At 37.5% G+C, this 20,943-nt stretch overlaps 1 protein-coding gene across 1 annotated transcript; it reads left to right on the top strand.

The window, feature by feature from the left end:
* The first annotated feature begins 706 nt into the window (after nucleotides 1-706).
* LOC5569816 (clavesin-1) lies at nucleotides 707-19,730 on the top strand. Its single transcript, XM_001652985.2, has 3 exons — nucleotides 707-1,077; nucleotides 18,189-18,650; nucleotides 19,273-19,730. The coding sequence occupies exons 1-3, from the start codon at nucleotides 853-855 to the stop codon at nucleotides 19,456-19,458; spliced, it is 873 nt and encodes a 290-aa protein (XP_001653035.1). The 5' UTR covers nucleotides 707-852; the 3' UTR covers nucleotides 19,459-19,730.
* Nucleotides 19,731-20,943: the final 1,213 nt, after the last annotated feature.

Here is a 20,943-nt window from a genome sequence, read left to right as displayed (position 1 = left end):
GCTGATAGAACGATGTTTTCAAAATCAGCATAAACAACAAACATTTTAATGTCGTTTCAAAATAAAAATCGGAAAATATGACAATAAACTCTACTTTCCCTCGTTGATAACGAACAGGTGAACAGATACGAGGTACAAAGAATTCTATAAAAAAGTCGTCGAATGGTGACTTTGACGTCACTTTCCGCAAAGTATCTAGCGAACTTCAGACTTTCCCAGCTCTCGGCAATTGCTTTTCGATTGTCCACGTAGGTACGGATTGTGCTACCTGGGACTTCCCCACCCCTTCCCAGTAGAGGTAGAGTTTGATAGTACCGATCCATCGATGTTTTAGAATATCTTTGTATTAGGAAGGTAATGGCTGTAAAGTAGCCACATGCGTCTGAACTGATAAGGAATATCTTTCCAATGCGATGGCGACTTGAGTTATCAGCTGCTAATGCTTTGCTTCGATTGATGTTCGAATGTGTGATTGAGTGTAGTCACCCTTGTCAAGGTAACTGGGTGATTCGGAAAGGACTAGTTTGAAAGGGTTCTCAGTAGCTGGTAACCCTATTTCCAAAGCAGAAAAACACATACGATTTTCCGTCCGATGGGTTCGCGCCAGGCTTATGACGATTGTTGCGAATCAGCGTCTTATTATCAGGGAGGAAAAAGCGTTTCTTGGTTATTGATAGGAACCCCATTCAGAGTGCCCACGAGCTGTAATTGATGGAATCGTAACGCTATCACGAACAGTCTTGCACTTGACGCGTCGCGAAACGGTCCGCCTCACCCACTTTAATTAGTACCGAAAGCATCCAGGTTTCGATTTTTGTTAAAGTTTTGTGTTGTCCTAATCCAGAAAGTACCATGAGTCTCGAACCATTCGATATTGACACGTCTCCGCCGACGCCGGAGTTGCTCGAAGTTGCCCGCCGAGAGTTGCGTGAAACTCCGGAGACGCGAGCTGCGGCCATCGAAGATCTTCGGCGACTGCTGCACAACGCCACGGATCTGCACTATCGCGATGACGACGATTTTCTGCTGATCTTCCTCAGACCGTGTCACTTCTATCCGGAAAGTGCGTTGAAAATGGTGAGTTTTCTTGAAAAAAGTGTCCTTACGTACTTCAACAACGTAAATTCACAAGACATAACACGTAATAACACGTTGCATGTTAAATTCGAAATTGTACCAAAAAAAAAAACAGTACTTCGTTTGGTATTAAGTCTCAAATAACGCAAAAATACATCTTTTGGCCTGGAAATTTACGTCTTCAGAGGCGCTTGTACATGTCAAGTTCAGGAATCCAAAATGTACACGATTTTTCTCTAGCTGTGTAGATCAATGAATTCTTAAGGTCATTAAGTCACCTGAGTAAATTTTTCTGAAGAACTCTAATCCCAAACTCACCGTGCAAAACGTTAGTAAAAGTGTTGAAACATTTTCAACTTCTGTTTTGGCTCACCTTATTCCGCCAGTAAACAGATAGGCTTGTTCTTGAATGGCAAAACAAATGGCGAAAAACACAGAGCGAGAGCTTCTATTTATTATTATCAGTGCAAAGTGGCACCATTTTGATAGACGGATGCCACGAGAGTAAGATTGTTTTGCTTAAGAAAAATGTGTCGCGTGTGACACAGATTAGGCAATTCGCGTTGACCTTTGCACGCTCCAAACGGGATGCGAAATATTTCGATTATCAAAAATCTACCATTGACCTGGCGGTGAAGGGCTTGTTTTGAATAACATTGTGAAATAAAAGACACTTGCTGGATTAGAACAATGGTTTGACGTTCATATGACGTTTTTTATTTGGAAAATTGATAAACACATCACTCATCGATTATAAACTTGGACGACATTGATTGCAAACAAGTACCCACGACGTGAATCATATCGAATTTTGCCAGCAGTGTTTCTCAACCTTAGAAATGTTCAGAAACTATATCATTGAACCAATGTTGGCTGAGCAGTCTTTAGGGAATTAAAAACGCTACGTCTCTCAATTTCACACAATTTTTTTTTAAGATTTATTTGTTTTCTCTATTAATTATTACCCCCAAAAACGGAATCTCGGTGCGATAAATTATAATTAAGTAAATGGCAGCTCTATAATAGCACTAAATTAGCACGCACAGTGAATTAAAGTGCTATTTGGTTACTTGTGTATGCTTAACCGATTTTTACTATGGTAAAATTCATACACCCCAAGTTTGAAGTGATTTGGAACAAAAATTTGACCTTACATACGCCATTTAAAGATTCTCCATAATATGGAAAACGCCAACCTTTTGTGTTCAGCTCTCTATCTCTTCGTCATTATACTTTGTGGAAAAGTTAACAAACTCTTCTCATGGAGTGCTTTGCGAAGGGCTAAGCAGTCCAATTCGTTTTTCGCGCGCTCGGAGTCTTTTTGTTTCAGTTAGCACTTCAATTGCACGCCATCGGAGTTATTTTATATTCTTGCTTATACGTGTTGACGCTGCGATTGTAACTGTTCAGTCGAGGATGGATTACTGGTGAGCTTGTTTCATGCTTGTAATAACACATTTGTATCATAACATGATTTTCTTTTATGAATTTGTTGAAAAAACTATGAATGGTTCGTCTCTTGAAGTGTTGACATAAGCGCTTATTCATGTTTTATTAAATTTCGAGATTGAAACCTTTGAATAGTTCGATGTTTAAGGTGTCGAGGCATTGATAGATAACTTTTTAAACAGAGGTTATGTTCAGGCCAGCAGCAAGCCACCGGGGTGCCTAATACACCACCACACCAGTGGACGCAGCATACTTCATGCTGCCGGCCACAAACACTTTAAATTCATCACTTTCCACCACTGAAATTACTTACCTGAGAAGCATATCATTCAATTCATACCTAAACAAATAGAAAAGGTTGAATAATAATTATATCATTAATCAATTAACTTTCTACTTACCATCGAGATCATTCATGATCCAAACATTGAACTTACATTGTTATTGTTTATCTTTTGCATTGTATCATTGTCTGACAGTTCCAGAAGATTCAATCTATCAATTGTATAACAGTTACCTTTCAACACATTATTGTATGCAACAATACACTTCTGGAATATTCCATGCAAGTAAATAGGGAAGAGCGGAGTATAAATAGGACGTTGTAAATGTCAGTCTGAAATAAATCGTGAATTAGAAAACAACTCTCCGTATTAATTATTCCCTACCGGATCGTATCCGCGGGAACAGGTTACATGAATCTCATCACTTACCAAGGTGAATCCTGATCCTGTAGCTGTGAAGCCCTCCCACTAAAAAAACTCCTTCCCGCGGCAACCATGAAGATGCAGAGGTATACTCGGTCTTTAGTAACAATGGATGTCACACTAACAACGTTAGGACGTGGCCGGCGCCGTTATTTACATTACTAATTTCAGAGTCCTCGAAAATGTACATTGAAGATGGTATGCTACTCCCAAGCTACATCTGTAGGTTCCCTGTACAATTTTGATGATTCTTGTCAATCACGGAGTAGCTACTACGAATTGTACGGTCATCAACGATCATGCTCATGCTCATGCAAGTTAACAAACTCTTCTTATGTTAAATCCTGTAACCGTTTGTTACAAATTGTTAGTCCTTTTTTTTAATTCGTGCTATTTTTTATTTGTATACTGTCACGTTTCTAGTATTCAGTGGTGCTGGATTAGTATAGGGTTAGTAGATAAAGGGTTAGTAAATGTTATCAATGTTAGTAGATGGTCAAAATGTATAAAATATGATTGTTAGTAAATTAGAAGAATTGTTAAATTTGAATTACAAACATGAAAAAGTTGCATACAAGCTGTGGGTACAAGTACAGAACATAAACGATAAGTGGGCCAGCAGGCGTATTACACTCAACAGGTGGTAACAACCCCCCAACCCACTATTGAGGAAATTGGGGAGGGGAGGAAAATCAGAAAAGAGGGTCAAGCCAAATTCAGGAATCGCCATTCCTTCATTCTGAAAAAGGCGTTCGTGTGCTAAAGTACATTATTCAAAGTGTCCTCAAATTTGTAAAAAAAAGTGAGTGGTAACTGTCCAAATTGGGCGAGGAAGTTTATTTCTTCAGGTAGGATTAAACCTTATATCTATCTTATTTTAATGCCTAAAACTAATAACTAAAAGGTTAGTACGGCTAGATAACACCTCCCATTACCCTCACAGGACCTTTTATATTACCGTTAAATTATCGCCATCTTGGCTGGTGTGGCGTGGCCTACCAGCAGCACACGTTTTGGCCTAGTAGGCGGAAGTCTGCTAAGCCTAACCCGTCAAGGATTCGCTGACCTCTGGCCATTTCGGTCATAAACGTTAAGGAGGTCCACAGCTCGGGGTACTCACCCCTAACCGTAAAAGAGCCTTCCCCTCTCGGCACGGTCTCTCCGGTACCGTCCTGGGCCGTGTCGATTGCCGTCAAAGAGGGACGACGCCTTATTTAACCAACCCTTTACGGCACTACGTCTACAGTGCCGTTAACGTTACCACCTGTCCGTCAAGCAACAACTCCATCAGCCTGTTAGCAGCATCATCGAGCGCTCGCAGGACATCGGGAGATCGTCGGCAGCAACCAGAAGCAGCAAGTCGTACCGGTACGTGAAAACGCATTAACACCCACACCCCCACAATAGCTTGCAATAAATTCGGATAATTCTAGAAACCCGCAATAGTCAATCTTACCCAAATAAAACCCTAGCTTTCAATCTTTCAATCCACCCATTTCAATAGCCCTAGTCAGGTGACGGTACACTGCACACTTTGATCGCGTAGCCCCTCAGCTTACCCAGAAGCAAGCCGACCCTGAGACCCAGCTCGAGGGGTCTCTTGTTACTGAGGGATTGCCCGGTTCAGTTAACTAGTTACAATCCTTCCAGCCACAACTTTGACAAGGGCCTCAAAACAAAAACGTCGAAGGAACAAAACGTCTAAAGGACAAAATGTCTAAAGGACAAAACGCCGAAAAAAGTGGATTTGAAGAAAATGAAATTTCTGTAGAAGAATGATTCTTTTCCAAAAGAATAAATAATGGACCTATCCATGAGTTTATTATTTGACGTTTGAGCGGTGCCGTGTTATTTACGTGACCATGGCAACGAGTTAATTCGGCACCGCTCAAGTGTCAAATTAGTGAAGTCGTGCATTGGTCCACTATCTATGTGCCAAACGCACATTCCATTTGACACGGTGTGAAAAAATATATCAGGTAACAATTACATATCGCTGTTGAAGTTTTACTTCTTTCGACGTTTTGTCCTTTCGTCGTTTTGGGATTCGACGTTTTGTCTTTCCACGTTTTGTCTTTCGACATTTTGTCTCGAAACCAGACACCATTGGTGCTCCTGGCGGAAAGAATAGATCAAAGTAATCCAGGCTACTATGTTCTACAGAAGGAAGGCAGTGTTGCATGATTTAGAATTTGTCATCAATAATGAAAAAATTTCCTTACGTCCTATAAAAATGTGGTCTTCGGCAAAGTTGTCACTGGGAAGATTTCACATTAGAAAAGTTTGTTCACTTTTCCATATGTTATTAGTTTTTACTCCCCTATATTTACCAGAGTCAATAATGATGAAACTCGTTTTCCCAAAATATGAAGCGATTTTGAAGAAATTGTGTTGTGCACTTGCTATTTGAAAAGGCAATCCTTCAGATTTCTTCAACAAATCTTTCACAAAATCAATCCGAAATTATTTGAGGACTGCTTGAAAAGTTCGCTGCAAATACTTCCTGCAAAAAATATTAAATGGTTCTACAAGGTCTTACTCAATGGATTCCTCCTTATATTCCACAAGATTTTTATAAGCAATTAAAACGGATTCAGTTGGAAAAATGTTCTCAGCGATTTCTCAGTTCTCAGTTAAGTTCTCCGCACTTCTATCTGCATTTTTTCACAGGAAGTTCTCTATATGTTTCTTTTTTATTGCTCTAAAAATTGATTTTATGTTGCTCCCCACGTTTTTTCGAAGCTCTCTCGGAAATAATATTTTAATTTCTTCAGGAAAATTCCAAGCAATTCAAAATTTCCTATAAAGTTTCTTTCGCGAAAATACCCGATAATTTGCCGAGCAATGTCTTCAAAAAAACATCTGAAAAATTCATCAGAGATTCGTTTAAGTGTTTTCCAGACATTTTTTCTTAAAACTAAAAAACCTTCTTCTGAGGATTTTTAAAAACTTTCTCAACTGGTTTACTAATAGATTTTGCAATTCATTATTGAACTTCTCAAAAAAAAAAAAAATCTCCAGTAATTCCATCCGACATTCTTTAAGGTTCTAGGAATTACTCCGAATTTTTTAAATTGTTCATATAGAAATCTTTCCACGCTCCATTTTTAGTTCAAAAATTGCAAATTACTCCATCAATCACTCCATATTCATATCCAATCAATCCAATTTGTATCAGATTTCCAGAGTAATACACACAAAACAAGTTATGAAAGAACTTCTAAAGAAATTTGTTGGATAATTACAGCATAAATTGAATTTGGAAAAAAATACTTTATTCCTTTCTGAAAATTCAAGAATTCACCGTAGAATTTCTAAAACTTTTTTATGAAATTTCTGTCGATAGTGGTTTTTGTAGGATTCACTACAAAAATTCTTGTACGTTTTTCTTCGTCTGTTATGATGGGCAATGATTGGCGATGAAACTAATGGAACAGTAAAACTGAAGGTATTTTTTTCTAACACATTCGGAAATGTTTTGCATGAACTTCAAAGTCTCATGATACCGTGGCAAACAGATGGGACCTCCCTTAGCCGAGTGGTTAGAATTCACGACCACAAAGCAAAGCCATGCTGAAGGTGCCTGGGTTCGATTCCCAGTCGGTTCAGGATCTTTTCGTAATGGAAATTTCCTTGACTTCCCTGGACATAAAGTATCATCGTACTTGCCACACGAAATATGAATGTGAAATTGGCAAAGAAAGCTCTCAGTTAATAACTGTGGAAGTGCTCATTGAACACTAAGCTGAGAAGCCGGCTCTGCCCCCGGAAGACGTACTGCTATAAAGAAGAAGATGGCAAACAGATTGATGAAAAAAAAATCTAAGGAACTCCCAAACAAACTTTTTAGAAGGGCTCTGTTGTATTATTAATGTTTAATTTAAGCTAAAATAATTATTGAAAAACTTTAACGCGAACATATTGGCGGTTGTTTTGAGGCATGTAGCCAGCTCTGTCCTCGTATAATTTGAGCTTCTTAATTGTTCTTTCTTGAGGGGAGGGCGATGCAATAGCCCGGAGGAGGCTTCCACTCACAGGCGTTAAGGATGTCGTCTCATGAGAAATATCAAAAATATTTTAAAATATAAAAATCACAAATATCACAAGTACTTTAATGTACATTAAAAAAAAATGATTTTGATCTGTGAATTTCCCACAACTTGTACGAGTTATTTGCATGTATCAATATTATATAGAAAATACTTAAATTCAGAAGAAGTGTTTCGGGGGATAAAGCAATATAATGATCGGGTCTCACAGGGCACATTAATTTTAATATTTCTTGATCATTTGTACGCTCTTGGTGCAATCGGAAAACTTACTATATTCTGCATTTTTTGGTATAACTAAACATCAAAATCAACAAAACCTTTATTATACTGAAAATGTTAAATATTTGCATCAAATCGTAGTAGCCGAGGATAGTTTGACTTCGGTCACAATAGATCAATTCTCTCGTTGATGTTTTAGCGGTTCCTTGTTATTTAGGGTAAGTGTTCCCTTAGTTGTCGGTGTTCCTATCAGTGGCGTAGCTAGGGTTTTTAGGGCCCGGTGCGGTGATTGATTATGGGGCCCCCAAAATTAAGAAGAACGCCGTTTAAATGTAAGGCGCTAATGTGAAATCGACTGTTGAAATAAACGATGAACAAATAACTATTGTAGAATTATTACTGGAGTGATGAAACTTACGTTGATATGTTGCGTAAGTAGTTCAATGACATAATTGTCAATTAGTGAACCTTTAGTTCTTATTTTCTAAATTCTTGTTCAGAAATACATTAGTTCACTGAAAATTATCGATAGGGCTTCCAGTGAATTACCATACAAGTAGAAATATACACTGACGAAGTAGTTCTGGAAATTAATGATTCGTATACAGCGTATTCTAGGAAAAGAGATTTCCTAAATTTTGTGATTTTGAATCGGGATTGATTTTGACATTCTTGACGAAAAAAATGCCTTAAAAATGAAACAATTTGCCCAGAGTTGCTTCAAAAAATATTCAAACAAAATGAACTGCAAAGATTTTTCAGAAGCTCATTTTGTAATTTTTACGAACTTCCTAAGGATTCTGTTAAAAATTGCACGCAGATTTTTTCTGGCATGAATTCTGTCAAAGATTCTTTTATTTTTTTTTTTCAAGAAAACCATATGTACTCCAATATTGTACTCAATGATTTTACCACCGTTTTCTAGAAATTTCTACCAACGTCCTGTTTACAGCATTTTTTTTTTCTTTATTATTGAGATTTTCAGCCCTGGGCTGGTTCATCTCATTGTTTACAGCATCTTCAAGACTCCAACAAGTATTTTCTCCATGGAAATTCCTTCAAAATTATAGTTCAGATTTCATCCAGAGAATTCCTTCAGGAATTACTGCAGAGATTGTTCATAAGATTGCTTCAGGTATTATTCTAGAAGTTCTTAGAGAAATTTACCAGAGATGTCTTCGAAGAATTTTTCCAATCATTTTCCCAGGAATATCTCCAGAAAAATATCAAGGATTTTTTTAGGAACTATTTGTAAAATTTTTCAACAATTCAGGAGGTATTTCAAGTATATCAGGTATATCCTAAAGCACACCCAAAAACTACCATTTAAGGAGGTTAACTTAAGCGCCCACACCGGCAATTTTTACCAGATTACAAATTGGCTTGATTTTACCATGGCTGTAGTCGAAAGTAACCCTAGACCAGTGGTCACCAAACTGCGGCCCGCGGACCGCATGCGGCTCCGTGAGAGCGTTTTGTGCGGCCCGCGAACAAATTTTGAATGGCAATGTGAAGCGGCCCGCAAGCAGTGAATTATTGATGACAACGGTTAAATTCTTAAGTTCTTGCAAATGATTACAAAAATTACGGGCTTTTTGCCTGCTTCTCTACATGACCAACAATTGAATGCCTAACAAGAAATAATGAGGTATAAACTGTGTTTAATTCTTCGAAAATAGCTTGTCTAACATCCTAGGATTCCCCACATCTTACAGTTATTTCGAGTCCAAAAAAAAAAATGTATCGGCAGACTAGTGGCTTCAAAATTTCCTCATGCTTTCAAAAATGTCTTCACTCCCCAGTAACGTTCAGCGTTCATGGCCATAGAATGTGTTCAAGTTCTCAAAGAAAGACCGGACTCCTCAGAATTTTTTCATAAATGTATTTCAAATTTTTACTTGGTTGAAAATATTTCAAAGATTTTCAAATTTATATGTAAATGTAAATCTTCCTTGAATTCCATAAATCTCATTTTCAAAAAGAGATCTTTGTAGTAACATAAAAAGTCGTAAATAGCATTTACGTTTACGCCAGCAAAATGAAGTGGACCATGGATTGTAACGAATAGGATTCACCGTAAACAAGAATAAGTGTGTTCAACTCGGGCAGGTCGGTGACACTGACTTTGTGTTTCGTCATCGACGAAAGATTCCATGACTAACTTCAATCCAAAATAGTTAACGAAGTTTGTTTCTTTTAATATTATTTCTTAAAAAAGGGGTTGTCTATTGTATATTTGCTTGTTAAGCATCAAACGACGAATACCATCACAGAATTGCTTGTATTGGCTATTGAACCCGCTTTCCTCATTGTTCTCTCCTCATTTCTCTCTTTGTTTGTGCTTTATTTTTTTTAAAGCCCGTAATCTGAGGCCGACACGATTGATATTTTGGTCAGCTCAGAGATCCCGAACGAAGATTCTACCATTGCGAAAGAAGCTTATTTGTTCATCATTACGCAAAGCCTATGTGACGGATCACTACAGCAAATAGTTATACAACGGTTGACTATTCTTTCGTTAGTTTCGTTGCTGACTTTTTCGATTTGACGGTGAAGATTGTCTACCCTGATCCTCACATAACTTGCGGCTCGTGTCATGTTTTGAAACCATTGCCCTAGAAGAACTCTCAAAAAGTTCTCTGAAGGAACTCCAGGGCTCTTGAGGAAGTCTTGAAGGATATCGAAGATTAATTGCCTAGATCATAGAAATTTCAAGATTATTTACTACAGTATTAGCTGGTGTGGAAACTTACACAAACTTAAAAAAAAACCATGACGATTTTACTTGAAAAAGCGCACGAGAAATTGTTTTTAAGAACTGCTGTAGTAATTTCACATGAAATGTTAGAGGAAGATTTAGAGAAATTTCTGTAGGAGCTTCATGAAAAATCCCAGCTTCAAATCATCAATTGAAGAAGTCAAATAAAATTTAAAGAGAAATTCCTGGAAGAGTATGAAATATATTTTTTCGGATAATCCCTGGAGGAATTTCTGGAAAAATTCCTAGAGTAAGTGTGAATGAAACCTTGAAGGAATCCAAATGAAACTCCTAAAAGGATAACTGCAAAAATTGGCATAGAAATCCTCCTAGATCTTCCTATAAAAATCCCCGAATGAATTTCTTTAAGAACTGCAGAACGATTCCTCAAAAGTACTCCTGTAGGAAACTTTAGAGATCTACTAAAGGTTCAATTGGAGAAATCAAAATAGTCAAGAAAAGCGATGTACTTCTCATGGATTTCCTGGACCAATAACGAAAAAAAATTCTAACCATCCCTTGCAATAACGCTGGAGGATTTTTTTTTTTTGGAAACCTGGTGGTGGAATCAATATAGATATTTCTGAACGAGATCCCAGAAGTATAGCTGAAGATATCTTCGTAGCAATCACTAGAAGAATTCCCGATTTTTTTCCTCCAGGAATCTGAAAATAAATTCCTGAAGAACTTGTGAAATAGACCTTTAAGACCTTCCGTTGAAAATAGAGACTTGCATTAAAATAGAGATTGAGCCTCTAAGAAGGGATCTACTATCAGCCCTGAAAGTGTACAAACCATGTCCCGAAGATGGTAACTGATTTATTGTTTCAATTATGATTGAAATGAAAATCGGCTTGTTTGAGAATATAGTCGGTAGCATACCTACAAATCAGTTCTACATACGACTTTGGGCCTCGCGTATTTAGGTAGATCCGCATGAATTACAAAGTTAGACCGATTTATCGAGAATAAATTTTGAAAAGGTATTTAGGCTACTCTAATCACTATACCATTGACCATGGGGCCCCTACACATTGCCGATCAAGGTCACCTTCAAACTGAATTTTTGATCTATTTGTTAACGTGTTAGTTTTCTAGAAATCAAATTCATAATATTTAATTAAATTGTTTTCAACATTTCAGGGGCCCCTATGAACTCGGGGCCCGGTGCGGACCGCACCTACGGCACCCCCCTAGCTACGCTACTGATTCCTATAGTTGCGGTAGTGCCGTTTTCACTGATTTTGTTACATTAGCCACCGAACCAACACTGTCAATCGACGCATTAGCTTGTTGATACGCGGAATAGTTGAAAAGAGCGCTCAAATTGCTTTAAAACGGATGAAATATCACTTAAATTTACTAAAACATTTTTTACTTGTACCAATAGTTGAGGTAAAGTGTTCCTATAGTGCAGCGGTTTTCATAACGTGCTCCGCGGAGCACTTGGTGCTCCGCGAAGCCTTGGCAGGTGCTCCGCGACAGTTTTGTAAATTTGTATCAATGCCTTTAAATATGTCAACTTTTGGCATTAAATATGCTTTTGATTATATCAAATCCACCCATATCGAGAATTTTCAAGATTTAAAATTTAAAGAACAAAACCAATCGCGCTAATCAATTAGTTACTCGTTGGTTTGTAGTTTTCGACGTTTTGGTGGATGACTGAACACAGTTTCTACGAGTCTTACACACATGATGAACTTTCATGTAGCTCTGATATTTTTACAAAAACGTTCAGAATTTGGGCTAAGATTTTGTTATTTTAAGGCTAAAAATATTCTGTCGGTGAACATTTTCTCACACATTTTGTATGGGCCAATTTTAGCTGCGAAACTGGGGTTTCTTGAATTTAACCCTCACTTTCCCATGGTAGCTCAGTTGACTCACAGATTTTCGACGAACGCCAGCTAAACCGGTATGATTAGCTCAATGATTATTGGAAATAATTTATACGCTCGTTTGTCTCATCAAACATCGAAATAAGTAATGTTTTGTTGGAGTACTTATCATCATCGAAAAAAATTTGATCTACATGTCATTTTGAAAATAATCGAAATTTTGACACCGTGATAACAAACGAAGAACATTTCTCAATTACTTTTTCAAATCGACGTAAGTAACTTTTATACGGTTTTGAGAAAATAAATTTAAAAGTATCACAACCTGTATTCTTAAACCGTTTTAAAATGGATCTCCCTTTCTGCCGTGTAGTTACATCGCTTAAACTTTGTATGCAATTAGCGCGCTTAATTATTTCCTATTATTTCTTACAAAATTTTGATGACAAATTGATAAATCTTGAACTTAAACATTCCAAAAGTGAAGAATCAAGTTGGTTTGGAGCAGAACGTGTAGAATTTTGTCTGCAAAACATGTAGGATCGATAATCTCAGTTTGATCTCTTTCTTAACTTGAGGCTGTTTGAAAAAGATTTCCAGATTTCACGAAATCTATCAAAATTATCAATATTTCTGAGAGTGCTGAACCTGTGATTAACCCACCCGACCAGAAGGAAGAAACAAGATTATAACAGATTGTGTTCGCCTGATATGATTTTTTTATATCACCAGTTGTTATAAAACGTATACCGTTAGAAGTTAAAATAACAAAAATTCTAACAAAATTTGCACCAAACCAAACTAAAATATAACAAACCCTGTTATAATAATAACAAAATTATTACAGAATGTGTTGCAAGGATGTTACAAAATAACAAAATTATTACAAACTATGTTACTATATATGACATCGGATGGTATTTGCAACAAACTAATAAATGCGATGTCAAAAATATAACAAATCTTGTTATAAATATGTTACAAAAAATATAACAAGTTGAGAACAAAGCTATTTTGATAACAAAATTATATCAACTTCTGTTATTTTTAACTGCTGCTGATAGGAATGTGTTATTATCTTGTTATGTGGTTCTGGTCGGGCATTCAGACACATTAAAAAAAGGCTTGAAAAAGAATTATTTCGCTACAGAAACTCGCTTAGTTGTTCGAACAAACAACAAAAATCGGAAATATTTTAGAATGTTCGGTGAAAACCCAAATTTTTACAGTTTAATCTTGAAATAAAAAAGTTTGCTCAATCAAATACTACAAATCTTTTTAGATAAAAACTAAAATTAAAAAATGAAACCATATTTAATTACCGTCGTTGGGGGTGACAATGGGTCAAAAAGGGATATGTGCGATTTATTTTTTGAATAACTATCGCAATTTAACTCCAATAAACTTCAAACTTGGTGTGTATGTACTTTGATGGTACATTAACAACTGTTCAAAAAATTAAAGACAAATATTTATTCACAGCGGCACCACAAGTGAATGGAAAATGACCCAATCTCACCCCATAGAGGGGGTGACATTGGGACACTGTAATTAAAATAACTTGTTTTTGAGAATATGATTTCAAAACCATTCACAACTGAAAAATATTGATAAAAAAAACGATGCAAACAAGACAAAAAGATATCTAAGATGTTTCACAAGTATGATAAACCCACTTAAAAGAAAAATTATACTGAAAATTGAAGAGCTATGAGAAAAAATATGTAAACCTAACATTTATCGTCAAGTTTACATAAATTTTCTTGGTTTTTCTCTCAAATTGTCTTCAAAGTCTCATCCCCATTGCTATAAAGTCCATTCAGTTTCCCCAAAGGTGTACTGAAACAGTGATTATTTTAAACCTTCGCAAATAGTTAAATTTCGTTGCGACATTCCACGATCAATAAATTTCAGGCAGAAGTTGACGTCATAATCCCAGTATTTCAGCGATCCAACTCATTTGTACTTCCGTGAGATGTTTCTATTATATGAAAACACTGATAAATAATCAAATTTAGAAAAAAAACACTCTTTTGATAAAAATTTACGATGTTGCTGCGCACGAAACACAGTTGCTGGTTTGAGAAGTTGTCAAAATGCGTTGTATTGTTATTCAATGCACTGAATACTCAAGTAGACTTGTTTGATGTTTCAGAGATGCTGTATATAGAAAGAATAAACACATCTTAATGAAAAAAGAGAACACCCGACACCGTAAAATGTCAAAAAAATGGGCTTGGAATTTCATTTACTATCGTTCTTGCTTGACCCAATGTCACCCCCATTTTCAATGTTTTAGACATCGTACCGAAAAAATTTTTTTTTTGTGTGAAAATCAAACAGATTCCGGAAAATACCTGTGATGTGTAATGAAAAAACTTTCAACATTCTACTAATTCAACGATGGAGGCTAGAGTACATGCGTGATACTTTGTACAGGAGAAATTTAATGCTGTAAATTTTATCTAGTTTCAGCATGCAAGTTTATTGATGTAGTAAACAAAAACTACTATTTCTAAAAATGTATATTGTTATGAATTATGTGTAATAATATGTTCCCTAACATATGAATTATTAATTTTCGTAATATCAGCGTTATTAGCTGAAATATTTCACAAAACATATTTTTCCGTTTTGACCCAATCTCACCCCCTAGACCCATTGTCACCCCCATCGACGGTAATGATTTACTAACATAAATCTTACTTTACAATTTTCGTAGGAATTATAGGGTCAATTTAAGCGTGAACAAAAATCCAGATTTAAAACCGACTAATGATAAAGGACAAGTGCTCCACGATACAATTTTATTTCAAAAAGTGCTCCGCGAGCCAAAAACGCTGAAAACCCCTGCTATAGTGGACCGTTCCTTATTAATTTTCGATTCGGGAAGTGTGAACTCATTTTAGATATCCATTTGATATCTAGATGTTGTTTCATGTAGTGAAAACGACCTCAGAATGTGTGTTTGTGAACAGCCATTCTTGAAATGGGTCGTTGGAATTGCATCCCCAGGGCTAAAGTTGTCTGCATCTATGTAGACACCTAAGCAGGCTTCCCAAATGTACCGCCTCACGACAGTTTTTTGAAGGCTGTCATCAACTGCTTCCCACGAGAGCCTTTTGAATGAACTATCCATGACAGCCTACCATAGAGGTCCCCAAGCAAACTGCCACGAATACCAACGCACAATCAATCTTACACAAGTCGATTTCCTCAGAATGAAAACGTATCGATGTTTGTTTGACGTAATTGAGCTTTCGGCCAACGGCAGTCCAACAAGGAAGCGGTTGTTTTGCAGCAATTCTGTTTATATTTGGATTCTCACAGCAAACAAAAGCAATGTTGTGACAGTTCTCACAGCAAACAAAGAAAATTTTGTCAACATTGCACTACTACGCAGGCAACTGGATTGGTCTATGAGGTGGTCATGCAACATGTTACGATGCCGTCTTGTACCAATGAGAATATATACTAAGGTGTGGAAGAAGAAGCAATGGCTATGTATTAGTAAAGAGAAAAAATGTAAACAAAAATAACTACGTCACTAATTTACACGGCTTCTTATGGGAGCTCGCTCGCTTGTAGTTGTGAAACATTTTGCACCGTACACGGATGTCACGCACACTAAATGTCTTCTTCCTCACCTCGGTATATATTCTCATTGGTCTTGTACAGCACACGACAGTTTGTTCACATGGCCTGTAGTGTGTTTGTTTGCCGATGACAAGCTCGGTTGTTCATTCATAACATGTCTCGTACATCCGAGCGTCGTACTGGCAAAATGAATACGCAGTCGCCAATGAGAATATATACCGAGGTGAGGAAGAAGACATTTAGTGTGCGTGACATCCGTGTACGGTGCAAAATGTTTCACAACTACAAGCGAGCGAGCTCCCATAAGAAGCCGTGTAAATTAGTGACGTAGTTATTTTTGTTTACATTTTTTCTCTTTACTAATACATAGCCATTGCTTCTTCTTCCACACCTTAGTATATATTCTCATTGCGCAGTCGGGGCATCTCGTGTTCTGTATTTCTCGCAATGTGATACGTCACGCTTAAACTTTTTCACACGTATTGTTTTGAATCTTCAAAATGTTTGCTCTAAATTCACTCTGCATTGCACCCACAAGACGAACATAGTTTTGAACATAATTATATTATGCATGATTTTCAAATCATATAACTCAAATTATGTTCATATCCACACTTTTATACAATATTGTAATCTTATGTGTAAAATGTTTATCGTGTATTACAAATTTCATGACAGCCCACGACAGCATTCTCGCGACAGCTGGCTCGAGTAGCCGAAGCCTGTCATAGCCCTTCGGTGGCTGTAATGTGAAACAGCCCGTTCGGCTCGCTACGGCATGATCACGAATGCTGTCAGCTGGGTTCGTTAAGCAGTGACTGTTCCATTACAGCCAACATTCATGCATGTGTGTCTGGTTGCCATTGCATTCCATGTTTGGTGCGAAACGTACAGCAGCAAGAGGCAGTGTAAACACACAGCGACTGTCGGTTCGGTGTTTTCGGCTGCTGTCGTGTCGAGGCTGTACATTTGGAAAGCCTGCACCTAAGTGTCTAGATAAATACATGCAAACAATTTTCTTCCATAAAAGCACTGCCGGTCATTGGACGGTGGAATGTAAAAACACACACTCACAGATTTGAACTTGAGACAAAACTCGACAATACGTATCTTAATTTGGGGCTAAAACGCAATGAGAATATATACTAAGGTGTGGAAGAAGAAGCAATGGCTATGTATTAGTAAAGAGCAAAAATGTAAACAAAAATAACTACGTCACTAATTTACACGGCTTCTTATGGGAGCTCGCTCGCTTGTAGTTGTGAAACATTTTGCACCGTATACGGATGTCACGCACACTAAATGTCTTCTTCCTCACCTCGGTATATATTCTCATTGGCTAAAACGGGCCAAACTCTGATTAGTCCACAAAACAGCGGAAATGGCACATTAATTGTGGCAACATCGGCACCTCACACAATATTTCTATTAACGAGATATTCAACTCTGGGCTAATTTATCTCGGGACAAACGGCGTTACCTCCTTTCCGAAGGAAGTCGTCACTTTAATTTTGATGTCGTAAGTGACTATCTCGGGGATGGAATTCGATCCCAGGCCTTCGGCGTTGGAAGCATTGCATTCCCTGTGCTTCAACGTGTACTCACGTGTAGCAACGAGAGATGTTCAATGGCTTCTACTGAATCAAACAATTTCAGAGATGATCAATCAAAGAAGTTTCGTTGTATATTTCCTCAAGGAATGTTTTGCACAATGTAATCAGAGCTGTAGCAGTAGACGATTGACTGACTATCATGATGTGCAGCGGATCATAATGGTTACAGAGAGCGATTAGTGAGAGACATTCTCAATTTTCTCTGAATTCAACCCCTGATTATGACATGAGCTGTTGATTTGTTCATAGAATCTTCGTTTGTCCTTCCAATCCAGCTACTCCATAAGTTCTTCACGTTGTAGTCGAAGTAAATCGCTCCAGGTGTGTCATGGTGGTCATCGTACTTAACCATCCTTTCTGTATCGTTATAAGTATACTTTGTTATCAACTTACACATACTAATTTAAGCCTTAATTGTGTTTTACAATTTCTCCCTTAAGTTGAGTCAGTGCATACGCGCTACTGACGTAAACTTTATCTACTTAGAATCCATTCGAACGCCAAACTTTCGAATGATCATTCAAACGTGGAATTAAGTTCAAATTACTGCCTCCATACGTGTAATACGTGCTAAGCCCGTTGTTTAAATTCCAAAGTTCGTGTCGAAAACACCAATCTACGTCATTGCATCGAACCACCTTCGCGCAATTGATCGATCCGTCTTGATAAAGAAACCACCTCCTCTGTCGCAAACTCCTCAGACTCCCGCATAATTTATGGCTTACCATTCGTCAATCATCCACCTTGATAACAAACAGCCACAATGTTCGACCAAAGTTCACACCTGCCACTCTGCCAGATAGGCACTCGTATGATTCAATTGTTTTGCTATTCGCCGCCTTCACAATCTCCGCTTTCCTTCTTCTCCTCCGCAGATGCGACGCATTGCCGATTTTAAAAAGTCCAACCACCCCCTGATGCACAACCTGTTCCCGATAGATGAGAAAATTTCCTTTACTGACCACGGAATCGTCAATGTGCTGACCAACAAGGACCACAAAGGGCGCCGAGTGCTGCTCATGAACTGCGGCAAAGCATGGGACCCGAAGCAAGTCAACGCCGAGAAAATGTTCCGGCTGTTCTTCCTGGTCCACCTGGTTGCCCAGCTGGAACCGTCCACCCAGATCAACGGAGTCGTCATCATCATGGACTTTGACGGGCTCTCGCTGAAACAGGTTCGCGCTCTCTCGCCGTCCTTCTCGAAGCTCCTGCTCACGTTCATCCAGGAGGCCGTTCCGCTCCGCATGAAGGAAGTGCACATCATCAAGCAGCCGTACGTGTTCAACATGGTCTGGACACTGTTCAAGCCGTTCATCGGCGAGAAGCTGCGCAATCGGGTAAGCTTGGGTATAGACTAAGCTTTACAGTACTGGGTGCCGACATCAAACTACCAAACGCTTATGTTTAGGCCAGAAATGTTTTTCACCCCTTACTCAAACTCCCCTTAGATTAAAATCAAATTTTGGATGTATTTTGTTTTCCGTGTGTTCCTTCCAAAATGTTCCAAATTATTGTCGACTAAGTGAACGCCAAACATGATCAAAAGTATCAAGGTTCAATTTTGGATGTATTTTCAAAAATAAAGTTTAAATATGGTATAGCCGTTATTTGAGCGGAAAAATTCATCAATTTAGTATCAAAAACTTTTTGTTTTTTTAAAAAAAACAAGGTTTAATCAAAAATTTAAAGACACTATTGACCTTTTTTTGACTTTGTGTACAGTAATTTTTAAAGCGAAACACGTGATACATTTGTCAAATTAGTAGATCAATTGAGCATTGGTTTAAAGGAGTTTTTGACAAGGTTTATTCAATTTCCAAATAATTTGTATATGTCAAAAGTCGATCGAATGACGGTGAAGTTACAGAACTTTGGAATATTGTTGTCGATGTCGACATCCTGTACTCGAAAGGTTAAGTAAAGTATTTAAAATTATTAATATAATATTTTCTTCAACAGCTCGAATTCCATGGCAGCGACATGAAGAAGCTGCACAAGTACATCAGTCCGGACTATCTGCCCAAGAACTACGGAGGAAATTTGCCAGCACTGAACTATGGCTCCCGGGATTGGTATCCGTGCATTGAAAAATACCTGGATCACATTGCCAAGTGGAATACCTACGGCTACGCGAACACACCCTAAGACATCATGACGAGCATCAATGATTCCACTATATTTCGTCCAAGGCCTTTGCTGGAAGCGAAAATACTTCTTTAGGTGATATTAGTTCAATTGGATAGGGAATTTGTTCGTTCAGATAAAAGAGGTGGCATCAAGAAAGGTAGTAGCATGAATCAAAGTGAAATTTTTGTTATCTACTTAGAATATTAAGCCTGCTTTTTTGGAACAAATTGGTTTTCCTAGATAAGATATTATTTATTTGATAAGTTTGTTAATAAAACAGGAAACTGAAATTTGTTGGAACAATCACTGTTAAGACATCACAAGCCACACTAAAATCGTATGGTGGCCTCGTATCGTATTCTAATTTTCATCAGTCGGTCTTACAGATTATTTGAAATAGTTTATTTTCTGAATTTGACAATATCTAAATAAGTTGAAGAAACCCGAATCAAGTACTATACCATTTAATTCCTATAGATTTTGTGTTCAGTGTCGTGTATTAGACTTTGCCTTACAGTTGAGGTTTATCAACCGGTGTAATAAATTCAATCGGTCCAAGAATTTTTACACTTGGGCGTGGCACCCACATGCTGCTGGCACTCTGCTTACATATGAACAACATACAAAAAACTTTGCAAAATTCCCAATTCCAATACCCCATTTGGCATAACGGCCATTTGGCATAATTTGAAGAATACATTTCCACAAATTGTTTTTTCTCAATTTTGAACTCGATAAATCCAATGTATGTCATCTTCGACTCTTAACAATATAATTGAATCTCTTCCGAGTTCCGACCGGAGCCTTCAAAGACACACTTATAGCTGTGAGTACTTATTCGTATCGTTTCATGAAAGAGTAATATCAGAGGTATAAAATTTGGCACCATAGAGTAAGCTCGCTTTAATCAATTTAATGATGCTCTTTTTTACCGTGGCTTGGGAGTCACGTTTTTTTCGCAGTCACATGAAGCCGTTTATTCTAGCCTTAAAATTATATAGAAATTCATTAATTTTCATTTATGAGGACGCAGAAATTAAATATGAAGATCATTCAATGTTCTAGAGACTTTCCTCAATAGATATGCTTTGCCTCAAATGGAGTAAAAATCAGTTGAACACTGTTATTAATTCAGTAGGGCAATTCGCCTATTGTTGAACAGTACGTGTACCGGGTACCCCAGTTGGTTTGACCACATTTAAACTGAACACTTTTTAATTTGTACCCCGCTAATTTGCCCATCGTTCAGATTAAAAATGGTTCAAACGTCATCTAGCTCATGGAACGGAGTAAAGTGAAATGGAACGCTGTGGAAAGGAACGCAGAATCAAAACAAAACAGTGGAAGAGATAATCAGAAACAAGTTTCTAGGGTGACTAGATGTTCAAATTAATAATAAACCCCGATAGTTTGCATGAGGTACCGTTCAAATTAACGGAGGTGTATAGTATTCCTAATGACGTGTTCTACAATTAGCGAGCATTTTAGGCATTCAAAAATTGA

The sequence above is a fragment of the Aedes aegypti genome, chromosome 2 (genome assembly GCF_002204515.2).
Source record: "Aedes aegypti strain LVP_AGWG chromosome 2, AaegL5.0 Primary Assembly, whole genome shotgun sequence".
Classification (NCBI taxonomy): Eukaryota; Metazoa; Arthropoda; class Insecta; order Diptera; family Culicidae; genus Aedes; species Aedes aegypti.
The sequence above is the reverse complement of the archived record's forward strand: the minus strand, read 5'-3'. Positions and strand labels throughout refer to the sequence as shown.